At 57.1% G+C, this 16,578-nt stretch overlaps 5 protein-coding genes across 5 annotated transcripts in view; 2 read left to right on the top strand and 3 right to left on the bottom strand.

Annotated features, from left to right (window-relative positions):
• Positions 1 to 236, top strand: part of VOLCADRAFT_87478 (dynein heavy chain 4) — a gene marked incomplete at both ends in the record, with an annotated part of 57,082 nt that extends 56,846 nt beyond the window's left edge. The window contains one exon of the mRNA XM_002947232.1: positions 32 to 236. Within this exon, the coding sequence (XP_002947278.1) occupies positions 32 to 236 (205 nt within the window). The remainder of the gene's footprint in view (positions 1 to 31) is intronic.
• Positions 237 to 3,616: 3,380 nt separating this feature from the next.
• Positions 3,617 to 3,928, bottom strand: hstH4-10 (histone H4; the record flags this gene model as incomplete). Its single annotated transcript, XM_002947089.1, has 1 exon — positions 3,617 to 3,928. The coding sequence occupies one exon, from the start codon at positions 3,926 to 3,928 to the stop codon at positions 3,617 to 3,619; it is 312 nt and encodes a 103-aa protein (XP_002947135.1).
• Positions 3,929 to 4,197: 269 nt separating this feature from the next.
• Positions 4,198 to 4,816, top strand: hstH3-10 (histone H3; the record flags this gene model as incomplete). The annotated part of the gene is made up of 2 exons (XM_002947231.1): positions 4,198 to 4,333; positions 4,545 to 4,816. 2 exons carry the CDS (start codon positions 4,198 to 4,200, stop codon positions 4,814 to 4,816), a joined length of 408 nt encoding a protein of 135 aa, XP_002947277.1.
• A 77-nt stretch (positions 4,817 to 4,893) lies between these two features.
• On the bottom strand, positions 4,894 to 9,360 carry VOLCADRAFT_103362 (uncharacterized protein). The gene is made up of 10 exons (XM_002947088.1): positions 9,025 to 9,360; positions 8,546 to 8,684; positions 8,241 to 8,331; positions 7,793 to 7,871; positions 7,690 to 7,701; positions 7,102 to 7,283; positions 6,401 to 6,509; positions 5,964 to 6,082; positions 5,498 to 5,627; positions 4,894 to 5,198 (listed from the first exon to the last, which is right to left on the bottom strand). The coding sequence occupies exons 1-10, from the start codon at positions 9,316 to 9,318 to the stop codon at positions 5,058 to 5,060; spliced, it is 1,296 nt and encodes a 431-aa protein (XP_002947134.1). The 5' UTR covers positions 9,319 to 9,360; the 3' UTR covers positions 4,894 to 5,057.
• A 1,684-nt stretch (positions 9,361 to 11,044) lies between these two features.
• Positions 11,045 to 14,905, bottom strand: VOLCADRAFT_87474 (uncharacterized protein; the record flags this gene model as incomplete). Its single annotated transcript, XM_002947087.1, has 6 exons — positions 11,045 to 12,270; positions 12,367 to 12,392; positions 12,533 to 12,567; positions 13,386 to 13,514; positions 13,561 to 13,598; positions 14,902 to 14,905. 6 exons carry the CDS (start codon positions 14,903 to 14,905, stop codon positions 11,045 to 11,047), a joined length of 1,458 nt encoding a protein of 485 aa, XP_002947133.1.
• Positions 14,906 to 16,578: the final 1,673 nt, after the last annotated feature.

The raw sequence follows: 16,578 nt of genomic DNA, 5'->3' as shown, positions 1-16,578 counted from the left end.
CCCCCCCCCCTCATCAACCCTCAACCCTCAGGCCCGCCGCGTGCTACGACTGCCCCGTGTACCGCACCTCGGACCGCCGCGGTGTGCTGGCCACCACCGGCCACTCCACCAACTTCCTCATGACGCTGGCGCTGCCTCTGGGACTGCCCCCCGGGGCCCCCGCGCGGGAGGTGCAGCAGGCCGCGGACCACTGGGTGCTGAGGGGTGTGTGTTTGCTGGCGTCACTTCCCGAGTGAAAAGGGACGGGAAGGGGGGCGGCGGCTGAAGGCACGCAGGGGTAAAGCAGGGGGAAGGGCGTGTGTGAGTGGAGGGCGTGTGTATGTGGATGGCGGGGGGTGGGTGGTGGTGGTGGTGGTGGGATTGAGAGTGTGAGTGTGAGAGGACTATCCGGGGGATCAGGTCTATGTGTGTTTCGGTTGGGTGGCGGCGGGCGGCAATGCGGACAATGGACAGGGGGATGACGTTCCGGTGTGGGTGGAGTGGAGGAGCCGCAGGTAGAGTGGGAGTGCGGGTGAGGGTGAGAGGGGGGGAGGTGTGGAGAGGTCAATTGGGGCGAAACCTTCTTTTATCTTCCCGAAACGGAAGCCATGAAAACGAGCGTGCCTCCTCTGGCAGCAGAAGAGGAGGGGGGAGGGTTCGTAGTGCGGGGGGTTGTCACAGCGGACAACCAGGATGGGTTTTCAGGCCAGTAATGGCCAGCAGTAGCTGCAGCAGTAGCAGCGGTAGCAGCGGCGGTAGCAGCAGTAGTGTTGATGTATGTACCAATAGCCTTACTACGTGCCAGTGTAGCAGTGGTGGTGGTGATGGTGATGATGAGGATAGCATACATGCATATATAGACAATAATAATAATTGCTTCTGCGCATGTGCGCCTTATTCGATGTCTCTAACCATAAAACAATTATAATGATAAGCGATAGAGGAACTATTTCCTTTGTTTGTACAAGCTATGTCGTACCTCGCACATCTGCGGGATTTGCAGGTCATGATGGCGCGGAGGAGTCTGATGACCTTTCGTATGTGTTGTAATCCTCTGTGTGTGTCTGTGTATGTGTGCGCACGTGCTATAAAACCGCGATTTCGTGTTTAGCATGTGCGTTTGTGTCGTTTGTGTCTATATGTATGTATGTTTTGGTAGCCGTGATGATCTGCGGGCAGACCCCCCAGATATCAGGCGCATTCGGTGGTCCATCTTTACGCTATCCATTTTTTCTCATCGCCCTCTCTATGTGCACATCCGATATCCCCTTCCCCCTTCCTACCTCCCCCACTGCTGCCTGCACACGGACTCATCCACGTCCGAGGAAGTGGGAGGGAGAAGGGGATTATCCATCCGACGAATCGCACTTCGAAACTGACTAGGAGCAATTTCGTAGCACTTTTGTGTGTGTGTGTGTGTTACATGGTTGGGGTTGCATGACCCGCATACCTTCGTAGCACTTTTGTATTGCATAATCCTCGCTTTAGTGGTGGGGGACCCGGGCGACACGCGTGTGTGGCGGGGAATTGGGTTTGTACCGGCGGGGAGGCGCGGGGGGCGGCAGAAGCCCGTGAAGGGGCGAACAGGGCTTTGGATTTGGAGGGTTGGGCCGGTCGGTTGACAGCTTGATCGAGGTGGTGTGCGTCTTAGGTGCCAGGTATTTTAATATGTGTTGTTGGAACACATACTTGTAAGGATTGATGTGGTGGTGCGCACATATATGCTTTTGTGCATGTGCGTGTATGGAAGTTCACATGCATCGTGCCGGTGATGCGTGGCAACATAAATACTGTGGTGGACGACGGATTGATGTGGGGTGCTTTCTTCCGCCTGCCTGCCTGGGACCCGAGACCTGAACCCCCAGCTTCTTGAGCTTGTGGGTTTTCATGCGTTCGCTTGTGTGCTGCAGCACACGCAAGTGGATGAGGCAGAATTTGGATGTTTGCGCTCTTGTAAGCCGCTGTCGGACCCAGTGCTGGCGAAGTTTGAGATTTCCTCTAAAACAGTTTTCTTAATAACCAGCCTCTCGCACAAATGTGTCCGGTCGTACTTCGCGAATAAAAGGTCCGTACATCACGCCCCAAAAGCCAGGAGCGAATTTTACCGCGCAGATGCGCGCGTGCGATTCTCAAAATGCGCCTGTACAAGTGTATATAAATTTTCTTGGCGGAAAAGGACCAGGTGCGCCAGCGCGTTGCGCAGGTGGGCATGTTGGCCATAGCCGCACGCGGCATGCAGGCTGGACTATTGCGTGGATGCTTTGCAGTAACTAAAAGCACCGAAAGCCAACATCGTAGCTTGCAACTCTGGGCTCGTGAAACTGCCGCGGAAGATGAAGCGCTGGCGAAGAGGCAGTTGTATGCAGCACCTTGTTCAGAGTAAAGTCAAATTACAAAGTTGCGCAAAGTATAACATACATAAACTTAATTAAACATAAGAACAGATAAGACGTTTAGAGCCTTGTCGGTGACATGGACGCCGCTGTTGGCTTGGAACAGCTATTTGCTGTGAATAGGGACGTGCCCGCGTTAGCCGTGTTGCAACAGTTCAGGATGGATTTCAGCCAGCAACAGCCTCAAGAGCTGCTGCACAACCACCGGGAATGTCTTCAGTTGGGCACGTGTAGTTTTGGTCGGCGGGGTCGAGCAACGTACGCAATGCGCACAGAAACCAAGGTGCAGCGTTCTGTAACATCGCCAACATATCCGGTACACGGTGGCAGGCTTGCCGAGCACGAAATGAAGGGGGGGTCGCATCTCACCATTCAACTAAGCATGCATGTGCTCGGTTGAATGCTCGGTAGCGTGCGAGTTTACCCCTATCAGGATGTTTGTTTGCATATCCCTCCAAGCGAGAGGGCTTGGACCTATGTTGATGTTCGTTCCAAGAAGTGAACTGAGGACTGATGCTACGGTGAAAGATTTGCACGTAAATTCGCCCGTGCAATAAAACGCCCTGTAACTCGCTTACGCTAATCTCACATTCCAATATGCCACTGCACTTTCCTCTCCAGCCTGGCCACATTCTCTTCCTCGCAAACGTACTTGGGCACCTTACAATCCAACACCATACGTGCTTTGGAAACGCGGGCAGCTGCTTCACAAGGACCCCCCTATTTGCAGTCCATGTAACACACACACACACACACACACAGTCCGCCGACCCAGAGCAGCCACTGGGAGACCAGCTGGCATGGACAGGTCGTGCACATGGGAAAGGGGTTGTGGGGTCGACATCACGTACGGCGACCTAATGATGTACCTGATGGCCGCACATGAATGAAAGGTTTAGTCCTCCACGACATCCCATTATGTGCCGGTATGGATACACGCCGCCACAGGTAAACGTGTACCTGGGCTGCAACCATGTGATTGTCTGCCAAAAACAAGCCTCCGTCGGGCCGTGCTACTCCAATACAAGGACAGCAACCCAGCATCGCTTTAAAGTTTATAGGAAAGGGCCTGAGAAATTGTTTTCTCCGGTCAGCAGACTGGCGTTTGACCATGCCATGTCCACGCCGTTAAACAATGAGCCCCCATATAGACATCTACAATCCAATAATTAACCAATGGTGGTGTTGAAAAACACCGAGTTTTAATGCTGAGCACTGCGCGGGCGCCGAGAGAGCCATACAATTTAACCACCGAAGCCATACAGAGTACGACCCTGTCGCTTCAGCGCGTAGACCACGTCCATAGCGGTCACAGTCTTGCGGCGAGCGTGCTCGGTGTAGGTGACCGAGTCACGAATGACGTTCTCCAGGAAATTCTTCAGTACTGTGCGGGTCTCCTCATAGATGAGGCCGCTAATACGCTTGACACCACCACGGCGTGCCAGACGGCGAATAGCGGGCTTGGTGATGCCCTGGATGTTGTCGCGAAGTACCTTCCTGTGGCGCTTGGCACCACCCTTGCCCAAGCCCTTGCCACCTTTGCCACGTCCGGACATCCTTTGGACAGTTACTGAATTGTAAGGAGATAGAGGGAGCGCTGTGAAATTATTATATCTTGTGGAAGTGCATTGGATTTTTATACTCATTCATGGGGTGAGCGGATCCTGAGCGCATCGGGTCGCTGTCGCTATCGGCTCACCGGGGCAACGGTCGCCGTACAACCACCTGCCAGGAAAGGTAATTAATAAAGCCATAGCCATTCTTCGTATCAAACAACTTCAATACGACCTGGACATACCAATCGAAAGTTTAAAAGTTATCTGAGATGGCCCGCACTAAGCAAACTGCCCGCAAGTCTACAGGTGGCAAGGCGCCCCGCAAGCAGCTTGCTACCAAAGCCGCCCGTAAGACCCCGGCCACCGGTGGTGTCAAGAAGCCGCACCGCTACAGGCCCGGAACGGGTGAGATGACCCGGCCACGACTATATTGACCTTCGATGTGCTGGAAATGTTGTTTCCGAGCACCTCCCCAGTAAAGCATAGGGACTGGCTGTCTTGTATGTTACGACTGATAATAGCGCTTGTAATCGCTAAGCATCGGAGTCTTTGCTGTTTACCGTAAATTTCCCCACTGCGATACTGCCATGACAATATACCCCTCTCCCTCCCACAGTTGCTCTTCGCGAGATCCGCAAGTACCAGAAGAGTACCGAGCTGCTGATTCGCAAGCTCCCCTTCCAGCGGCTGGTCCGTGAGATTGCTCAGGACTTCAAGACCGATCTGCGCTTCCAGAGCCAGGCGGTGCTGGCGCTGCAGGAGGCTGCCGAGGCCTACCTGGTGGGCCTGTTCGAGGACACCAACTTGTGCGCCATCCACGCCAAGCGCGTCACCATCATGCCCAAGGACATTCAACTGGCACGCCGCATCCGCGGTGAGCGCGCGTAAGGGCGCGTATGCTATACCCTCAGTTGCTTGAAACTCGGGGAGAATCTCCAAAACTCGGTGTTTTTCAACACCACCAACAATTGAGACACCATTACATATACATGTATATAATGATATACACCATTACATAGAACGTAATACACATCAGCCCCCTAACCCTAAAACCCTAACCCTATCCCGTCGTGCAATACACCAAACAAACACCGATATTCCTGTCAAAAACAGGGATCATTCGCACACTTTAAAAACGTTTCCGCCCATTTCTTCCGTCTTTGGGCCCCGACTCCAGCTCCTCAAACCAGTCCAGCATGTCAGTAGTCGTCTCGGAACACAGCTCGTGACCCGCATACAGCAGGTTGAGCTCCTCAGCTATGGGACTCGCCTGTGGTGAAGGGGAATCCGGTTGGGGGAAAAATACGCAGACAGGCCGATGGTTCAAAGGTGGTACGGGCCAATTTTTGTTGTAAAATACTCCCTCCGCAGAGCGGCCGAGCGGTGCACGATCCGCATTCCACCCTAATGAATGGGCTATGGCTTAAAAATACAGTCCGAATATGAAAACCGCTTTACCCTCCTCTGGGCCCCCGGCTTCCTCGCCTTCACCTCCGACATCGGTTTGCATTGGTAGAGATTCATCCGCTCCTCCGCAACACCGCCCCACCGCCCAGATCCCCCGGCTACCTCCGGTTGCAGCCTCAGCTTCTGCAGCTCCGGCACTCCGGCCGCCTTCAGCACCGCCCTCCACCCGCCCCCCTGCTGAGACCGCGGGTTCAGGCGCAGGTAGCCGCGGGGGTCTAGGAAATCAGCGAACCTGCAGGTTCGCGGAACCCAGTTACATAAGCGGACGTGGTAAGGGGCCAAGGAGAGCCGGGCAAGGGGTAAGCGGGTTGGTTCGAAGTGATTGATGTGGGTGTGGCTGCACGGGGAGTGATATGACGCGACGCAGCTGTGTGTGCGAGCCGATGTCTCAGGAGGGTTAACTCCCCAGAGTTAGGGGAGTCAGAAGGCTGTCAGTCGCGAGCGAGTGGAGGAGCTACAAAGGGTGGAGGGGAGGGAAGCACACAAACCAGGTGGTACCAGACTATTTCCCGTCGCATTCCCGGCACAAACTTCCGGTCTATTACGGCACTTCACATACGGCACTTACTTCAGCGCCTCGTACACCGCCCGGCTGGTCTGCTCGTCCACCTCGGGCGCACAGCGCTGCACCAAGTAGAGCGGCGTCAGCGGCTGCGGTCGTACTTGTATCTCCCGTGTCCGTACACCCTGCAATGAGTACGAGTAAGGAGGGTAGGGAAATGGGGCCCGGGGGGGAATGACGCCCAGCTCTGCCGCTCAACCCGAGCCTGTTCGTTCTCCTATGCCCTTCCCAAGCACAAGCCCTAACAACCCCGCCCTTACCACCGCCCGTACCCCATCCATACCCTCCCCAACTACCCACTTCCCCACTTCCTCACAGCCCCCAATCAGCGGTAAGCCCTAATTACCCTCCAGTGCGCCGCCAGTCATTACTCCCAAACCTCCCCCCTCCTTGCTCCCCACCAGCCCCACTTCCTACCCCCCCACACACACAGCCCCCCTTACCCCCTCCCGCAGCTCCTCTAGGTTTCTAGCAACCAGCTCAGCCAGTGCGGCATCTCGGGGCATGTGTACGAACAAGGTGGGAGGCCAGGCGGCAGACTGGTTGAAGTACCTATGGCGAAGGAGGGGGAGGAGGGGAAGACGAGCCACGTGAACGAGTGGAGCTGATGCCAAGGAGGATATAGACTGATACGCCGGAAGTGAGGAAGCAGTAACTAACCAGTGGCGATTTGCGAAGGACGAGGCTTCGCGATGTGGGGAGTGGGGAAAAACGGGGGGCCTGGGGTTGAAATCTAGGACTGCGGCGACAGACGGCGGAAAGCGGGGTCAAGGGCCCCAGTAGAGCGGATAAATCCCAGGATTTCTGGAGCGGCTGCGGGGTTTCGACGTGAGGGCTGAACTGACACCGTCAAAGTGCATCCACAACGACCCACCGCGGTGCAGCTGTCGGTGATCGTGTGTGTGTGTGTATGGGGGGGGGGAAAGTGTGTTCGTATATCGTGGTGTTGGGGGGAAAGAGAGCGGGGCAACATGACGGGTTGGGTGCAGAAGAGAGCGCCGACACCTACCCTTTCTCCCCCTCCCCCCCACCACCACACACACACACAGACCTGCCCACCATACAGCCTCCCCGCCCATACCATACACATATCCGTCACTCCACCTCCCTGCCCCCCACCTCCCTCTCCCCCCCACGCACACACCGGTACTTCTGCAGCAGCCCTGGAGGGCCCCCCATGATCTGCACCGCCAGGCCTGAGAACCGGCCCGGCATCACCAGCGGCAGCCCCAACACGAAGGCGCCCCCGCTGGAGGCCCCCAGGGCGAGTAGCGGCAGGGACGAGAGACCCTCCCTGGACAGCAACACGTCCAGCACCCGCCTGACCTGGATGGAGGCCGGCGAGGAGGGAGGGAAACAGCCCCGGGGTGGTGGTGGGGAAAGACGAACCACGAGCCCCCGGGGTGGGGGGAAAGACGAACCAGGGGGGGGTGGCAGAGGGGGTTATCAAACTGTGGTTGGTGGCCTTGAAAGTAGACTGTAGGGGAGAGCAGGGTGAGAAGATGGAGGTGGTGGAGTTGGGGAAGGGAGAGGAGAGAATAGAGGACAGGGGAAGGGTGGGATGTTGAGTTTTGCTGGGGAAAGGAGGTCATGCGGATACAGCGGCAAATAGGCTCTCGCCGGGGAGTGAGTGGGAGCGACGGAGGAGGTCGGAACGGAGCAACACCCGAATCCGGATCTCCCTAATTCCAGACCCGAACATGAACAGAGCAGCCCAGCTGGAACCACTTACTTGCCTGCGCGTCTGTGTGTGTATGGGGGCCAGGATAGAGGAAGGGTAGAGGTGGAGGTGACACGCTCTTGCCCTCCCCCTCCCCTCCCCTCAACCAACCCACCCTCATCCAGTCCTCGGGTGACGGTCCCTGGCTGTAGTCCCAGGGGTCACCCCCACCACGTAAGACACTCTGCCAGCATCTGTCCGGAGAGGGGGAGGGGCAGGGGAAGTGGGAAGAAGCGGGAAATGGCTGGCAGCGAAGGTACCACATGGGGTAGCTAGTTAGTGAGGTGCCTCCACTTCTTACCACACAGCGGCAGCAGCCGAGCAAGCAACCGGAACGTGGGGGGGAAGGGGGGGAAGGTGTCTGATGTCAGCGACGAAGGAGATCAGATCCCAAAACGCCGCCAGCAGCCGCCGTGCGGACACGTGCGTGATGATAAACGCGCAAGGTCCCCCAGCCCCCAACACACCTCGCAATGGGGACGTCCCCATGCTCTTGACGACACCGCCACCACCGCATAGCCCGCCACTCGCCCGCCCAGCCCCTGACCCCCTCTGACCCCCACCTGGATCCCCTCCTTGCCGCTGACGACACCGCCACCACCGCATAGCCCCGCACCAGGCAGTGCAGAGTCACGTTCAGCTCCTCAGGAAGACCTGGGCTGGGGGGGGTGGTGTCGGGGGCGGGGGCGGTGGGGAACTGAGGGGGGATCGTGTGTTGGGGGCGGGGGCAGGAGAGAAGGGAGGGAGAGGGGAGGATCATGTCGACAACGGTAAGTCACCAGCCTAGCGGACAGCCGTGCTGGGGACGGTCGTTCACCGACCCACCCCATTCAAATCTGTATATGCATGCGTCCGTATGTGCACCCACCGATGCACTGGGGGCAGGAAGGCGATTGCGGCCACCAGTCTATCGCGCCATGGTTGCAACCATGTGCTATGAACATGACACCGCGGCGGGCGGTCCCGAGAGGGGGGCCCTGCCAGACCGCCTCTATGCCCTCAATCTCCTAAAAGCGAACAAAAGGGAAATGCGTTGAGGAATACAGGGCTGCATGTTGGGGCATGGGAGACGCCGGGGCGGGTGTTCTGGGGGTTTACGGGTTAAGGAATAGGGCAGGGATTGAATTATGGTTGATCAAGACTTGGAATCTGGCAGGAGACTGCGTTGTGAACAGAGGGCAAGGGGTGGAGGGAAAGCGGGATTTGCAGAGGGTGTTTCAAACGCGGACCAGGCCCGAGTGTGAGAAGAGGTTGGAACGTATGCACATCTTGAAGCTTCAAAAAAAGAGATTTCAAAGCTGGCTGTACGGTTGTCAGCACAAGGAAATACCGGCTCCCATCACTTACCTCATACTTGCCGCCAGACAGCAAACTCATTGACTTGGAGAGCAAAGAGTAAGGTGTATTACCCCCAGCGGATTCGCTGTTCGGCGCAGGGCCTCCTCCAAGCAGCTCATCCTCAGCTGTCCCGTCATGGCCGCGCACAGAATTGCGTGGGTTGCGGCCGGCCTTACCGGTACCTAGTTTTCCTACTTTACGTATCGAACCAACTACTGGGCGGAAACACTGTGACCCAAAGTTCAGGGCCAGAACCGACACGAGTACTAGTGCAATGAAGAGCCTTAACTTTGGTACAATCATCTGTTTTAGTAAGAACTTCTTAGGATGGGCGTGCACTCCCACCGTTCCGATGATCGTTTACCCAGCCCCAAAGAGGCATTTCAGTTTCTTGATCAGTTGGTCTCGTCCTTCTTGGGCGTAGGGCCCACGCAGCGGCAACAGGCTTTCACGCAATCCTCTCCAGCATACGTCTATCTCGTCTTTAATTTATGTCAACATAAGTTCTAGAGGTCACGGTTAACCTAATATGTTAAAGTCGTAAAGGCACCATGCATCGGGAAGCTGGCCACGGATTCAGACAGCAGGCAAGGAGGTCACGCCTTATACCCATCTCGAACATCGCCAGTTCTTATTGCACAAATTACGATGGTTTGATTTCCATTGCATACAGAACTGTAAAACACGTTTGCAAAGTAAATTTATCTTTTGTAGCAAATGTTTGACTTTTTACCCGCATATTGCAATCCATGGCCCCTTCCTTTAACAAGCGCAATTGGCCCATAAACGCGATGAGGGTATCATGGCGGGTCCACCAACAAACGCTGCGAGGGTTTCAGGGTTTTAGGGGTTTTTAATCATGTATGAGGCCAAGCGCATTACGGGCCGTTATGACTAACAATTTTTTTCGACTTAACAACGACCCAGCTACCTTAAATTCAAGCTTGCACAGCTTGCGGTCCATAGCAAGCCCCGGCCCTCATTATTGATTACTAATTACTGCTTTTTCAACGTAAACCGTTGCAGGAGGCAAATGTTCCTTAATATTATTCGAAATGTCGAGGAGTTGTTCCCAACAACAACCGGCGACGGCAGGCAGATAGCCGACCCTCGGGGGCAGCAAGCCCTCCCTCGGGGGAGGTGCCGAGGCACACCCACATTGTTGCTCCCCTCCTCATCCTCCCTCACACACACCCCCACGGCCGCGCTGCCCGACTCCGGGAAACCTGTCAAGGCCAGCCTTGCCGACCTCGACCTTGGAACCTCGACAGCAAGCAAACAAGCAAGCAAACAAAACAGCAGGAGGATAGGCGCCAGACACACCATCACGGCCGGGAGGAGTTTGCCCTGGCCCGAGGCAGGCGCACGTACGTACATACGTACCTACAAACAAACAAAAAACATCCAATAAACTCCCAAAACGCGTTTTAAATGCCCTTTGGAATCGGAAGTTTCAACTACGGGAAGGTGGGTTCGCATGCAGGTGGGGGGACACGTTTAGCACATCCATGTTCCAAGTGGGCTTGTACGACATGTCCTGAACGGTGCACTGTCATGTTGCTTACTTGTCCTGGCATACTTGTATGCGCCTCTTAACCACTACTCTACTCTACTCGCTAGGTCTTCATTCCGGCCGGCCGGCGGGCCGTCATGTAATGGTGCTGTTGATGATGACGATGATGCCACACGACGGGCCAAGAGTTGACACGAACCTTCACCAGGTTGAACACACACACACACACACACACACATACATACATACATACATACATACATACATACATACATACATACATACATACATACATACATACATACATACATACATACATACATACATACATACATACATACATACATACATACATACGCTCGTATCTATGAAATACACGTGCGGGCCTCCTCGTGGATATCCCCCCCCCTCATCCCCCCCACACCCTTCTCACGCCGCCATGTAACGGTAACTGTAACAACGATAACTTCCCCAGCAGCCGGACCGCGTGAGGTGGGGTGGGGTGAGGTGGGGAGATTAGCCCATACCGGCAGTAGGGCCCAGCAGGTCCGCGAGCTTGAGATCCTCAGGGGAGGCCTCCGGCTTTGCGGCGGTTCCGGAGCCGGAGCCAGCGGCGGGGGAGGCAGTGATGGGCTTCTTGCTAGGTTGCTTGCCAGGCCGGCCAGCGCTACTGCGACCGCCGCCGCCGCCGCCGCCGCCACTGCTGCTGCCGCCGCCGCCGCCGAGCTCTGTCGGAATGATGATGTCCAACTTGAGATTCGGCGCCGAAACCGCCACATTCACGGTCGACGGCGACCCGGCGCCGCCGCCGCCACCGGCCGCCGTCCTTGTAGGCACTTTACTGGACGGCGTCTGGATCGGCATGGGCAGCGGAAGCGCACCCGACGGCCCGGAAACAATCAACGCAGTCCCGCCGCCGCCACCGCCGCCGCCACCGCCCTTCTGATTTGGTGCTGGCTTCCCGCTGCCTGGCACCTCCCCACCGCCCGGCGGCATCGGCAGCATCGGGATGGGAATAGCACCCAAGGTTCCCAGATCGATCCCGAGCGGCGCCGTGAGATCCGCCAGTGTGATACCAGACGGCGCCAAGGGCTCCTTCGCCGCCCCGCTGGCGTTGTAGACGGTTGGCAGCTTAGGCGGCAATGGCAGGACTGGAGCCGAACGAGCTGGGAGCTGGCTTATCGGCAGCTGCGGCGGTGGCGTCGAGCGCAGCCGCCGCCTCCGCCTCCGCCGCAGGTTCAATCCCGGGGAGCGACCACCGGAGCCGCCGGAAGATACTCCAGAGCGGCGACCGCCGCCGCCACCGCCTCTGTCGCTGCTTCGAGCCGATACGCCGTCGCTTGCGCCGTGACCGGTATCGCGGGCGCTGCGGTCGCAGGTACGAACAGACAACAGCGCCGCCACTGACCGCTTCCTGGAAGCCCCGCCAGCGCCGCCGGCGCCGCCGTCGCCCCCTTCAACGCCGCACAAGATCGTATGGACGAGCACTGTTCTAGCGGGAAGTCGGCCTGTGCGGGGAGCGCTTGTCGCCATGCTCCAAGAGCGGGGGGGCCCGGTGTGTACGGCCGCGCCGCCAGCGACGACAGCGGCGGCGTCACCGCCGCCGTCCCCCGCCACCACCGCCCGCTGCGTCAGTCTACGGCGACCCCCATCCCCTCCAATATCCGACAGTCGCAGTGACGGCGCTCCCGTGGAAGCTGCATACGCCGCCACGGAGCCCCCGGCGGGGCCAGTGCTGAAACCTGACGAAGGGGGAGAAACGGGGGCGGGGGAAAGGCGAACCACGTGAACCAGTGAAGCTGCTGCCAAGGAAAGAGTGTACAAGAAGCAGAACTGACCAGTAGGCGTTCTTGAAGGCGGCGACCTCGGGGGGGGGAAAGGGGGACGGGGGAGGGAGGGGGTTAAGAGATTGCAGCAGATACCAGAGGGGGGGAAGGGGAAAGACGAACCACACGCGATTGAAGCTGCTGCCAGGGCAAGATAGTAGCAAACGTAAAAACTGACCGAAAGGCGTCCGTGGCGACTGTGACGACTGTAACCTAGGGGGGGACATCAAGGAATGAAAGCAGCAGCAACAGCACCACTACTACCACCATCACCATCACCACCACCACCATTACCAGCAGGATTCCGTCAGGGGCGCAGGCGGCACAGGTGTTCGCAGCAGGGGCCACTCATCAAACACTGAGAAAATTACACGACACGGCGGGGGGATTACGGAAATCCCGGATTTAGATCCGCGCCCGGTTCCTAGGGCGGGGTTCCGGAGCCGGATCCTGAACGGCCTGGACGTACGTTCCGGACGCGCCATGGACATGGCATGTGGTGGGAATTTTGAGTGATCGGCTGTTTCACGTTTATGTTCAAGCCTTATTTAATGTCCAAGTCCCGACTGGGTCAGGGGGGGGGGGAGGGAAATAGCAGTGGGTGCCATTTCCCCATCACGGGAGATATGTGGCCACGCTGGCTCCAGTGTCTGAGGTGCAAGAGCGGCCGCAGAGGAGGAATCCGCGCATAAGAGTCATTAAGATCAGCGAGTGACCCACGGGTCACAGGCCTCAGCCCTCGCTCCAGCCCCCTGTAATGGGCCATGTAGTGTCCAGCAGTAACCACCGAAGTCCGCCCGCATAAATAATCACACCGCCAATAATACCCGCACCTTGGTGCAGCTGCTGCCGCCGCCGCCGCTGCCGCCGCCGTTGCTGCTGCTGCTGCTGCTGCTGCTGCAACTCCTTCCAATTGCCGGGGGCTCTTTCTACGGAAGTCGGCGCCGCCGCCGCCGCCGTCACCACCACCAACGACGACGATGCCGATGCCGGCGATGGTAACGCCGGGGCCGCGGAAGTCAGCGGTGCACCGGGCGATGGCGCCGCCCTCGGGCCCGGGGGCACACCACTACCACCACTACCACCACTACCACCACTACCCCGACCGGCGGCGGCGGCGGCGGCGTACGATGCAGCAGCTCTGCCACCAGCCGCTGCACCTGTTGCCGTTGCCGCCGACGACGACGACGGCGGCGGCGCACTCACCAGCGACAGCACTTGACGCGTTTTCCTAGGCGGCTGTACTACGAGGGGCAAGGGGGGCGCCGGGGTGGTTGCTGTTGCGTGTGCTGCCCCGGAGGGCGCGACACGGTGCCTTGGTATGGCGGGCACTGCAGAGGCGGTTGTGGAGTGCTCAGGGAGCTCCCCCCCGGCGGCGGTGGCGGCGGCGGTGGCCATGGGAACTCTGTTGGGACGGACTCCGCTCAAGCGGATTGTTAGGTCGGAATGATCTGCGGGGGATGTGCGCTGCGCGGCCACGCCGCTTGGCGCTGCTGCCACTGTCGCTGCGGGTTCGCGCGGTGGCGATCTGGCGGGTTGTACGGCTTGGAAAAAGATGAGCAGGCTGCCGATGAGGAGGGCCTTCACAGGTCCTGGAATCGCTGCACGGCGGCTCTTCGGACCGCGTCGTAGCAATGCTGATCTGGGTCGCACTTGGTGATTAAGGTTGCTAACTTTTTGTGAATTGAGTCGTCGCGATTTTCGAAAGGCCATCGGGTGCACGGACACCGGAAAAAAAACAAAGGAGAATTCGAGCCGGATCAGGTACAGCGCAACTTGGAAATATGCAGGAATGTGGTATAATTGTCTGGATGGATAAGATTCGGCTGTTCAAACTGAACTGGGCGGAGGAAGAATGTTGCGTGGCGCGTTGAGAGGTCCTTGGGCGGGCTGCGGACCAGTGCTATGGAGTCCAGCGCGTTGCAAATTCAAAACCATCATGGCACACCGTCCCGGAGTTTCGGACGGCCAACAGCTGGTGCTTGCGTGGCGTAATGCTGATCCAGCACAGGCGGGGGACGAGGATAAAATGTCCGAGGAAATCAACAAAACAGCTGGAAAGGGAGCCCTGACCAGCCTATCTGACGGAAAGCGATGCCCTGACGTTTGCGGAAAAGGAACGGTATTCAAACGCGTAGGCAACAGAGATGGAATTACGTGTTTTTTTTGTCTCGCGAACACTGTACAAGGTAAAGCTTGTACCGCGGGGCCTAAGCGGAATCCACACATAAGAAAAAACTCTGCCTTTGCCAAAGATGCCAAGGAAATAGAACTAGCAGCTATCCGCAGGCGACGTTTGGCGGAAAGCGATCCATCAGGCGGGCCTATTGCTGAGGGATTATGTTGGAGAGCTTGCCGTCACAGCAACCCCCTTGAAATCCGCTGACAAAGCCCAAGGGAACTACCCAAGGGTCGATTCCTCATTCCCCGTCCCACTTCGTTGGCTTCGCCCCAATAAAAACTACTACGACCTTAGCCATATAATGTTCTGGACGACCGCTGCCAAGCAGCTGGCTTAGGTGAGACCTCTCACAACTAAAGCCGCACCCATTAAACCTCGCCACGCTTATTTTCTATGCTCGATAAGCTTTGGGCTGTTTGCACACATAATAATATCCACAATTAATGCACCATCCGCAGTCCTGGAAATGGCGCGCGGGTCTTTTAGCACATGCCACTTAATTAATGCGAAGTGACGGTTCTCAACCGGCAGGCGCGGGAGCGACTATTGCCCCGTTGTTTTTGCGGGTACAGCTGGCGACGGAAGCGCAAAAAGGGCCTTGGAGGCAGTGCAAACTGTGGGGACCGCCACCTTAGTGGTCCCGGAGTCGGACGCCCGAAGTCGGACGCGTGTGATGTAGGCGGTCGGAGGTGTCTGACGCTGACGTGGAAGTGGTCCTCATGAATGCTACACCATGCAAAGCACCCGGTCGAAATAGTATTCCTAGAGCTATGGATGCATCCCCGAGGATGGGTGGCCTGAGGATCGATGGGGAGACGGCGTTCGCCTGGTCTCGCCTGTTCGTGGGGAGGTCCAGTTGCTCCCCAATGAAAGGTGCTCCGGGGCCGACCACAAAACCGAGCCAAAGATGTCCCTAAAACGCTGCTTTAAAAAATTTCGACCCTTAAGGACGCTTGCACGCAGGGTTCTTCACCAGGGTACCGGTCGTGCCCGAAACCCTTTGAGCAACCTATCGGGGCCCTCCCCGGAGGTTTCCCTGTCAGCCTGACAGTTTTTCGGGCACTCCGAAACTTTCTGAAGCGGTTTTCGGTGGGTAAAGTTTAGCTGGATTCTATCGTAATATGCTAGGACGTCTGAAGTAACAGGTGTTTGACTTTATCTTGGACATGGCGCCAGCTTTTATCATAAGGGGGTTTGCACTTCATATCCACGGTTGGAGCGAGTAATCCAACACGCATAAGGGAATCAATGGACGGGACAGACAGCCGGTTACGCAGCCTGTTCCGCCTGTCCTTGATGACGCGGTGGACACTAAAGCCACGCTCCACACACATCATCAGCTGACTCGGGCATGCTTAATTATGGATATGCTTAGATGTATGAAAATGTGTGCGATACAGCCGCAATGCACATTCGTACTTGTTGTTTGACTGGTAACCAAGCGGGCCGTATACTGCAAGCCGGGTTTCCAGGTCCCTTCTGCGCCCGAAAACATCCAAATTTACGCTTAAATATCGTTCGGTTTTCTCCGAAAATGCCTTCGGGAGGCTTCGGTGGGGGCCCCGAAGAAATGCTTCGAAAGGCCCAGAATTCCTTCAGGATGTTCCGGGGCGCACTAATTTTTCTTTCGGGCAAAACGGAAAAATCTCCAAAATGTTCGGGCCCGAATTGGGGCGAAGAACCCTGCTTGCACTGTGCGCATCAAGTTCAAGCCGCAATGTTCCCAACTGACATGCCGTACCACAGCCGCTGCACCATTTTCTCCAAAAGGCTTATATTTTTGGAAGGAAACTATTCAACATGTTAGTCGATAGCCCTAGAAATAGGTAATGAGACATCAGCACATCAGTACACAGCTCTGTCAGTGATTTGGACGTTAAAGTGCGACATTCTACCTACTAGAACGACGGGTGTTGCTGAAAAACCCATTTATCATGCAAACAATCTGATCACGATATTGATGAGGAACAGGGGGACGGTGCAGGGGAACAGAGCAGGGGGACCTGGGGGGACGGTGGCCAGGGCACCAAAACATACCGCGG

The sequence above is a fragment of the Volvox carteri genome, assembly GCF_000143455.1.
Source record: "Volvox carteri f. nagariensis unplaced genomic scaffold VOLCAscaffold_5, whole genome shotgun sequence".
NCBI lineage: Eukaryota > Viridiplantae > Chlorophyta > Chlorophyceae > Chlamydomonadales > Volvocaceae > Volvox > Volvox carteri.
The sequence above is the reverse complement of the archived record's forward strand: the minus strand, read 5'-3'. Positions and strand labels throughout refer to the sequence as shown.

Excerpts from the sequence above, each read along its gene's own strand:
- VOLCADRAFT_103362 (XM_002947088.1), bottom strand. The coding sequence starts at position 9,318 with ATGATTGTACCAAAGTTAAGGCTCTTCATTGCACTAGTACTCGTGTCG. Across the intron at positions 8,332-8,545 it reads TTCCTGCCCCCAGTGCATCG|GTCTTCCTGAGGAGCTGAAC; the intron begins GTGGGTGCACAT and ends CCCCCAGCCCAG. Across the intron at positions 7,872-8,240 it reads GCGGCAAGGAGGGGATCCAG|ATGCTGGCAGAGTGTCTTAC; the intron begins GTGGGGGTCAGA and ends CTCTCCGGACAG.